The 8,902-nt window shown below is 34.9% G+C and overlaps 2 protein-coding genes across 2 annotated transcripts; both read left to right on the plus strand.

Moving 5' to 3' along the window:
- Positions 1 to 1,727: 1,727 nt before the first annotated feature.
- LOC128856451 (band 7 protein AGAP004871-like) lies at positions 1,728 to 2,992 on the plus strand. The gene is made up of 5 exons (XM_054091754.1): positions 1,728 to 1,833; positions 1,889 to 2,039; positions 2,126 to 2,491; positions 2,549 to 2,714; positions 2,775 to 2,992. The coding sequence occupies exons 1-5, from the start codon at positions 1,779 to 1,781 to the stop codon at positions 2,862 to 2,864; spliced, it is 828 nt and encodes a 275-aa protein (XP_053947729.1). The 5' UTR covers positions 1,728 to 1,778; the 3' UTR covers positions 2,865 to 2,992.
- Positions 2,993 to 3,975: 983 nt separating this feature from the next.
- Positions 3,976 to 4,756, plus strand: LOC128856452 (uncharacterized). Its single transcript, XM_054091755.1, has 2 exons — positions 3,976 to 4,370; positions 4,431 to 4,756. Exons 1-2 carry the CDS (start codon positions 4,252 to 4,254, stop codon positions 4,714 to 4,716), a joined length of 405 nt encoding a protein of 134 aa, XP_053947730.1. The 5' UTR covers positions 3,976 to 4,251; the 3' UTR covers positions 4,717 to 4,756.
- The last annotated feature ends 4,146 nt before the right edge of the window (positions 4,757 to 8,902 follow it).

Consider the following 8,902-nt stretch of genomic DNA (forward strand, 5'->3'; position numbering starts at 1 on the left):
ACGGTTACAGTGATGAGAGCAGCGGCGAGTATGGCAATAACTGCGAGAACTGTGACAGCGGACAGTGATATATACACGAGGGCGACGAAATATCACTGTGACCGTTTATATAAGCACCGCACTGTTTCAGCTTTGCACTGTGTATTGTAGTTTATTCTTTTTTATTTATTATATATATTTTTTTTTTTTTAACTTTTTTGGCAATAAATATTTTATTGTTGTTAAATAATTTTTTTGTTTTTTTTTTTTAAATAATTTTAACGTTTTTTTTTTTTTTTTGGTTTTTGGGGGCTCACTTGTCACTGTGCACTTTTTGTATATGCATATACATATGTATGTACATATATTAGTTTTGCTGTCTTTTTTGTTATTTTTTTTAATTTTTTGTTTGCGAGACGACTTTTTGTTTTGCTTGTGAACGGACCGCGCAGGCAATTGTTGTTACTAATTAAAGCACTTATCGTTTTTATATGTTTATTGTTTTGTGTATTTCGAAATAATTTCCGATTATGTTCACCAATTTATTATTATTTTTTTTTGTATTTGGAATTACTTCCCTTAATAGTTTGCTTATGTTCAAAGTATATTCTGCCTCACGCATCAGGTCCCTGCTCGGGCGCCATGAAAATTCTTAAGCGTTTTTAAGAGAAATTATTTTACGTGGGAAGGATGCGCGAACACAACAATTGCCTGTTAAATAAAATGCGAGCGCGTTCGGTGGTAACTTCACAAGTGATTTATTTATTTCTAAATTCGAGTTTTTATAGTGTCTTAGCCTAACGGATTGAGTTCAAATTTATGTAATTACAGTAAATATGTATTGCTCTGTTACGTTTATGTAATATAGGTGTTTATACATATATAGTGATATTTTTAAATTCATATACGAAAATTGAACAGTATTTTAGAAAACAGTAAGCTTAATATTGAAACGTTATGAGAAATTATGGAATTTAACAAATTATTATAATAATGATTAAAATTAAATTAAATATATAAAATTAAATTAAAAATTAAAATTCTAAGCCATTTGGCGTAACAAGGGTTTTTCAATAAGGGCGGGTAGAAGTTGAAATGAAATAAAATGGAGTTTGCTGTGTGGCACGTAGCGCCGTCCTGCTGGAACCACATGTCGTCTAGGTCCATATGGTTCAATATGGGCCATAAGAAATTGGAAGGGCCACCACGTCTACCGAAAAATGGGCCAGGGCGCGCAACGTTTGCGTTAATGAACACTCATTTTGATAATAAAGTTTTATCATTTGAACGTGCTGTTTAATCGTGTAACTTGCCATGATGATTTGGCATAAACAACTGAATAATAAACAAAAGACTTGACAGATGTCACCAAAACAAAATGGCTGTCACAGGGCGCCAAAATCGACCCGCGCCAATTGAAAAACCCTTTATAAGTATATATGTGCGTAAGTATATGCATACATAATGTGTAATAATATGTTTGGCGGGACGATTGTATGATTTCCGTTTTTCAATTTCCGTCTCGATACGAACGTTAATCTATGTACAAGGCGAATTTGTAAATTAATAAATACACCTTGTGTATGTATGTATATACATAAATATGCATGCCGATCTAAAGGAGATAAATTTTTTTGTTAATAATAATTTTTTCATATCACATACATATACATACATGCATACTTATGTTTATATGTGAATGTTTAAAAATAACTTTGAACGTTTTTTTTATATGACATTTAAAATTAAAAATTAATATCGCTAACAATAATTATAAAGTGTATTGAAAATTCTTAGTAATGCTTTCATTAAATGGAAAACATTCTCAAGATGGCGGCCGTCCCGTTACAACCAGTACTATATTTACATATCTAAATTACATCCATGAAGTAAATAAAATTTATTTTAGCTGAAAATCAGGATGAGACCGTTCTCGAGAGAGTTGCATTCGCGTGCTCATTTCTTTTATTTTTAGCATTTTTTCCGTTTTCACTTCTCTATTGTTTAGTCACAATGATGGAATTTAAACGCGCAGTTGTATTTCGGTTAGGACGTTTAAGGTGAGTTTCTGTGAAAAATAACATAAAAAAAGTAAATTATTCACAATACATATGTATGTGCATTCATAATATGCACATGCATGCAGAAAGGGTGGTCCACGCGGTCCGGGAATATTTTTCATTTTACCTTGCATCGATGAGTACCAAAGTGTTGATTTACGTACGATAGCATTCAATGTGCCCCCCCAAGAGGTACTCACAAAGGATTCAGTGACAGTAGCATTGGATGCCGTTATCTATTATAGAATACAGGATCCGCTGAGAGCAATTATTCAAGTAGCAAATGTTGAAGCATCTACCATGCTACTAGTACAGACGACTTTACGAAATGTTGCGGGTACAAAAATGTTAATGGAGCTATTGGCTGAGAAAGATGCCATTTCGAACGCCATTGAAAACATATTGGACGAAGCAACCGATCCTTGGGGCGTTAAAGTAGAACTTGTAGAAATGTAAGTAAATTGCCGATTATACTACATAACCTTTAAGTTTTTGTTTGTCTATTTTAGCAAAGACGTGCGCCTACCGCTATCTCTGCAACGAGCTATGGCCGCGGAAGCGGAAGCCACTCGTGAGGCTAAGGCGAAGGTTGTAGCGGCCGAAGGTGAATTTAGCGCTTCGAAAACACTGAAACAGGCTTCGGATATAATTGGAGTGAACCCAATTGCACTGCAAGTAATTAAATACAAAATAAATTAAATTGAAAAGCAATTTCAAGTACAAATCTTTGTTTAGTTGAGATATTTGCAAACTATGAATACAATAGCCGCTGAACGTAATACAACCATTATATTTCCGTTTCCAATTGAGCTGATGGATGTTTAAAATTGCATATGTATGTACAAGTATGTGTGTAGTAGTGTAATAATGAGATATATAAATTGTTTTGTTAATTCGAACCGACTGTCATTTCACGAAAGCAAAAATAATTATAAAGAGATAATCCACCTGTATATTTCACGGCTACTAGTTGCATGACGTACGACATACGGATTAACAGGAAGAGGTAGGATTGTTAAGAAATTTTTAAACTTATATTGAGAATTGTGAAGTTGGTTGTGGTTAATCTGTTATGTCATAGGATGAAACAGTAATCAAATCGATGTTCGTAAATTTATATAAATGCTCCTTATAGGATTGGCAGAATTAGTATTTTCTTATGTACGAATTTTCCTTCTACCATGGCTGTTTCCAGTTTTGGTGCAAGAAAAACGTCGCCAGGTGCACGCGGCTGTCAATATATGTTGGTAACATGTGTGGCAACCAAGACACATTGAACAAGCAGTAGCAGTAGCAGGTCATTTGATTTTTTCCTATTTATTTGGCCCCTAAAATGTCAAATTATGTTTAATTTACTTGAAACCATTGTACAGACACATAAGTTAAAACACTCTCAATTGGTTGTCAAAAAATGCTTACAGCTGAGATCAACTGATTTGAAAACGCTCATTTCGGTAAGATGGTTGCATAAAAAATGATTGAATTTTATAGAAAATCGTATCAAAAAGTAAAAAAAATGTCGTACAAATTCAGATATTTCTCAGTAAAAAGCAATTTTTGTTATTGTAAATTTTCCAAGTCCATTTTTATGTATTTTTTGTTGATATTCTATTATTTTCAATATTTCGTAAATGTTTACTGCCAATATGCTCAACCAAAACGACCAAGCACCCCCACCAACACACATCTGGGTGCCTATCAAACTTACACCTAGGTGTCTGTCAAAAAAATAAGTAGAAGAAGAGTGTTTTTACTCGTAACTTTGTACAATGTTCTAAACTGTCAATCTGTGTGTATAGATTTTGACGTTATAGGGACCAAACTCAAAAACAAAAGACTTGTGTTTACTCCGCGTTCAAGAGTCAAATTTTGTTCCTGTTTTTAGCATACCAATTAATAAAAATCGTCTGTAAATATTGAACCATGCCCTAACGCTTAGAAATGGCTGCTCGGTAAAACTTTGGCCCCTATTATGAGCAACATTCGATCTTCGACTGTAGTCGAAAGTGCTGATCGAACGAATTTTCATTTGGTATTATGGTGCTCATTCGTTGAAGAATAGGACTATTGTGAATTTCGATCGCTCGACGCATTTACAATAGATAATTTTTTCTCAGCTGATACAGCAAATCAAAATAAAAGAAAAACCGATTGTGTTGGAATTCTTTGCTAACATTATTTTTAAAAGGTAAAAAAAGTATTTTTTGTGAAAATGAGTACAACGGAGTTGTGGTTCGACGATTCATCGGACGATGAAATATTAGTGGAACTAGCTAGAAGTAGAAAACAGTTGAGGGACGCATCCAACCACCTAGAAATGGCTTCCACTGAGTAAATTTAGAATTTTCAAAATGTGTTGACGTACTTAATATTACAGAAATTTCCTTACAGATTTTTAAAGAACTTTAGATTATCTAAAGAGCCGTTTGTGAACCTACTGTCCAGTACAGAAAACCAGTTGCAGCAGTGCACCCGAGCCAAATTGATTCCAAATATTTTAAAGCTAGTCACAGTTCTGCGAGTTTGTGCTCAGGGATCGTACCAATTGAGTATTGGTAATGAAGGTATGCTAGGACTTGCTCAACCCAATGTGTACGATGATGCTGAAGATTTTGAAGTGGAGTCAAATAACGGAGAATTAGAAAACATAAGAAATGAAATTTTGAGAATATTATAGAAAAATCTAAAAAGTATTAAATAGAAACCTTTACACCACACTTTCTGTTTTATTTTTGTTATAAATTTTCTTTATTCAATTATTCGTCATTCGAAAAAAATATGAAAATGTATTTCTATAAACATCACAAAAAAAAACCATTATTAAGCTTAATCCATTTTGCTGCCGTTCTCACTGGTGGTCCCAAGCAATTCAGCTCCGTTTTAAATTCCTCCCATTTTTTTGCTGCTTGAAGTTTGGTGCAAATCCCTTTTGCGAATTGGGGATTCGCCTTTCTAATTGTTGTTTGGTACTCACGACTTTCGCCCTGCATAATATTAACAAAATTAGTATATATTTATTATTTGGTTACTATAAAACCATAAATAATCGCAAACAACTTACACTTTAACAAGTTTTCCCACTATACGCTACACGATCGAAAGCAAAATTGCATTCGACTCTAAATTCGGTAAACAACGAAAATTTCGATAGGGTTGCACCGCTCATAATACCAAATTGACATTCGATTTTCAATCTTCGACAACCAGCGAATATCAAAGATCGAATACAACTCATAATAGAGGCCTTTGATTTTAAGATTTTTCATCAAGTGTTTCCAAGGAGTTATTTTAAAAATTAGTATGTATTTTTAGCTACCCAAAAAAATACAAAGCTTAAATTAAAGATGTAGGCCCTTATTATGAGCAACATTCGATCTTCGACTATAGTCGAAAGTGCTGATCGAACGAATTTTCATTTGGTATTATGGTGCTCATTCGTTGAAGAATAGGACTATTGTGAATTTCGATCGCTCGATAATTTTTCTCAGCTGATACAGCAAATCAAAATAAAAGAAATACCGATTGTGTTGAAATTCTTTGCTAACAACAATTTTAAAAGTTAAAAAAAAGTATTTTTTGTGAAAATGAGTACAACGGAGGTGTGGTTGGACGATTTATCGGACGATGAAAGATTAGTGGAACTAGCTAGAAGTAGAAAACATTTGAGAGGCGCATCCAACCCCCTTGAAATGGCTTCCACTGAGTAAGTTTAGTATTTTCAAAATGTGTTGACGTACATAATATTACAGAAATTTCCTTACAGTTTTTTAAAGAACTTTAGATTATCTAAAGAGCCGTTTATGAACCTACTGTCCAGTACAAAAAACCAGTTGCAGCAGTGCACCCGAGCCAAGAGCTCTTCACTATTCTCCAAAAAAAGCAACACAAATTATTAATGTGTGTGCAGCTTTCCACAACATTTGCTTGTTTTATAATGTTCAACTTCCGGATGAAGAGTTATCCGATGAGACCCTCAACGACGATGCTGAAGATATTGAAGTGGAGCCAAATAACGGAGAAGCAGAAAACATAAGAAATGAAATTCTTAGAATATTATAGAAAAATCTAAAAAGTATTAAATAGAAACCTTTACGCCACAGTTTCTGTTTTATTTTTGTTATAAATTTTCTTTATTCAATTATTCGTCATTCGAAAAAAATATGTATTTCAGTTCCTCTACGTATTTCAGCCCATACCTGCCAAGGGAAAATAATAAGAAAATAAAAATGTATTTCTATAAACATCACAAAAAAAAAACATTATTAACCTTAATCCATTTTGCTGCCGTTCTAACTGGTGGTCCCAAGCAATTCAGCTCCGTTGTAAATTCCTCGCAATATATTAACATATTCCTGCATAATATTAACAAAATTAGTATATATTTATTATTTGGTTACTATAAAACAATAAATAATCGCAAACAACTTACATTTTAACAAGTTTTCCCACAATACGCTACACAATCGAAAGCAAAATTGCATTCGACTCTAAATTCGGTATACAACGCAAATTTCGACAGCGTTGCACCGCTCATAATACCAAATTGACATTCGATTTTCGATCTTCGACAACCAACGAATATCGAAGATCGAATGCAGTTCATAATAGGGGCCGTAGTTCGAAGGAGGATTTAGGACTCAACCAGTGGATGGTAAAATTTCATAAAAAAGGAAAACTTCAAAAACTCTTGACCAAAACAAAATGCTCAACAATTTAAACTTTTTTATTCATTACAATTTTGCTCTTCATTAAAATCTTCATCGTGACCATTTCGTTCTCTTTTTATTTGTGTGGTCTTCGTCTTTCGGTCATCAAAAGTGGTAGTTGGCTGTCCACAAAATTCCTGTTTTTTTGTGTTTGAAGAAAGCTGTATATTTGAGTATAAATCTGTAAAAGTCTAGTCGCCTCAAAGGATTTCGTTCTTCTATAACTTCCGCAGGCATATAGTGATATGAGTACTGTCCAGTAGTATGCATTACAAGCCACTCCTTCTATGTACTGCGATCAACCCAGCTGTTCTGCAACAACGTTCGTAGATGTGGTTGGGTACGCCCAAAAGCGACGACGTATTTCATTTTCTTGTTTCTCGTCAAAATTACGGAGTTGCCCTATGTCAGTACGTCTTCTCATAACAGAACCAGTTTCTTGTAGTCTTTAGTTCAAGCAAAGACGCTAATATCAGACGCTCGACGAGTATGATACCGTGCATGTACTCATTACGTGCGCGCGACGACACTTCTTCGCAGAGTCCGTAAAACAGTAGGATGTCAGCGTATTTTGATATCTACTAATTCAACGAAATTCAGACATATAACTTAAGAAAATATTTTTCATAATTTTCTTCCAATCTTTGGTTTTATTTAATTGATATAAATAATTTATAAAAAATAAATAAATAATTGCCGCGTTCCCTTCTGTTAGGTGCTTGGCTCAGCTCTTCCTCCTATTTGTGGCGTGATTTTCATAACCATGTAAGTACTGGTAGGCAAGTACGCAGGTGAAATGGTTGAAGTACCATTCTGGTACTCGCCAAGGAGCACTAATCGCTGTTTTGATAACATTATGAGATCTCCAATAGGCAGATATCTACAGCCAGCCAGAGTTGTTGATATAATGGAGAAGATTGACGGGATTGGCGCACTGCTCCTTAATTGTCTAGCTGCCAAATCTGGTCATTTACAAAGAAAGTTGCCAATAGTCTCCTTCACTGAAAGGTCCCCACAGTTTCTGCAATGGTAAAGCTAGCTTTTCCGCGCGTGTGCCGACCGTCCAATGGCCGGTAAACACAGCTAAAAGTTTGGAAATGGAATGGCGTGGAGTCCCCAGGACTCTCTGAGTCCTTCGTCTATTGTACTAGGGTCACAATGTTTTCGAAATAGCACATGAAACTGGAACTATGTAAGTTAATGAAACAATTTTGAAAGGCTCTGCAAATTCAATAAGAAGCGATGGTTTTAGTTAAAGAAGCGCAAATAAAGTGAATAGTTTATTACAATATGTCAAAACAATTTCTTAACAAACTGCATGCATGTATTACTTGTTAGCTGAAATAATGCCATAATAAATTTTTTTAGTTAGTTAGGTTAGGTTAGGTCACATATACCTATTCGCCCTTGTTTCCTTGTGGTAGGCTTCTTGTAATAAGCCTGCGTCTTTTGCGAATCTAAGTAAACTCTGAAGTTCTAACCCCGAGAGACATTCGAACCTCTCACATTGTAGAGCTCCTAAACATTTCATTCGGGTTCTAGCTAATGCAAGGCCAGAACGTAGAAGGTGTTCAAGAGTTTCCCTCTCTTCTATGTAGTTCATTGCAAAATCTGCAGCTATCCATGTTTGCAATTCCCATCTTGTGCGCGTGTGCCGTTAACAAATTGTGGCCTGTCAGTATACCTTCGATAGTTCTGCCTTCCTTTCTAGACAGGGCTAGTACGAATCTGGCGTATTTATCTGCATTCTGTGTACACATGATTTTCGCGGTTTTACAAGTGGCTAGATTATTCCACACCCTGTCTATCCGTGTTTTCATGTCTGCAGCAATGTCATCGTATACCGTATTTAAAGGTTTCAGTATGACGTTTTCTTGTTCGAATTGTATGTAAACAGCGCTTTTGGCAATCGCATCTACAATTTCGTTTCCTGTAATGCCCTTATGTCCGGGTACCCAATAGATGTGTAACCTTCTGTCTGCGACTAGCCTTTCTATGGCTTTCCAGGTCCTAAGAACGTTTTTGAGTTTATTGACTTTATTGCCACTTGACTGTCAACGTATATATTTATGTTGGAATTGCTTGATGCCTTTGCTAGTACTATTTCTGCAGCTTTTCCTACCGCAAATACTTCTGCTTGAAAAATACTGCATTGGT

Source organism: Anastrepha ludens, chromosome 3, assembly GCF_028408465.1.
Source record: "Anastrepha ludens isolate Willacy chromosome 3, idAnaLude1.1, whole genome shotgun sequence".
Taxonomy (NCBI): Eukaryota; Metazoa; Arthropoda; class Insecta; order Diptera; family Tephritidae; genus Anastrepha; species Anastrepha ludens.

Excerpts from the sequence above, each read along its gene's own strand:
- LOC128856452 (XM_054091755.1), top strand. The coding sequence starts at position 4,252 with ATGAGTACAACGGAGTTGTGGTTCGACGATTCATCGGACGATGAAATA. Across the intron at positions 4,371-4,430 it reads CTAGAAATGGCTTCCACTGA|ATTTTTAAAGAACTTTAGAT; the intron begins GTAAATTTAGAA and ends ATTTCCTTACAG.
- LOC128856451 (XM_054091754.1), top strand. The coding sequence starts at position 1,779 with ATGCTTTCATTAAATGGAAAACATTCTCAAGATGGCGGCCGTCCCGTT. Across the intron at positions 2,040-2,125 it reads TTTCGGTTAGGACGTTTAAG|AAAGGGTGGTCCACGCGGTC; the intron begins GTGAGTTTCTGT and ends ACATGCATGCAG. Across the intron at positions 2,715-2,774 it reads TGAACCCAATTGCACTGCAA|TTGAGATATTTGCAAACTAT; the intron begins GTAATTAAATAC and ends ATCTTTGTTTAG.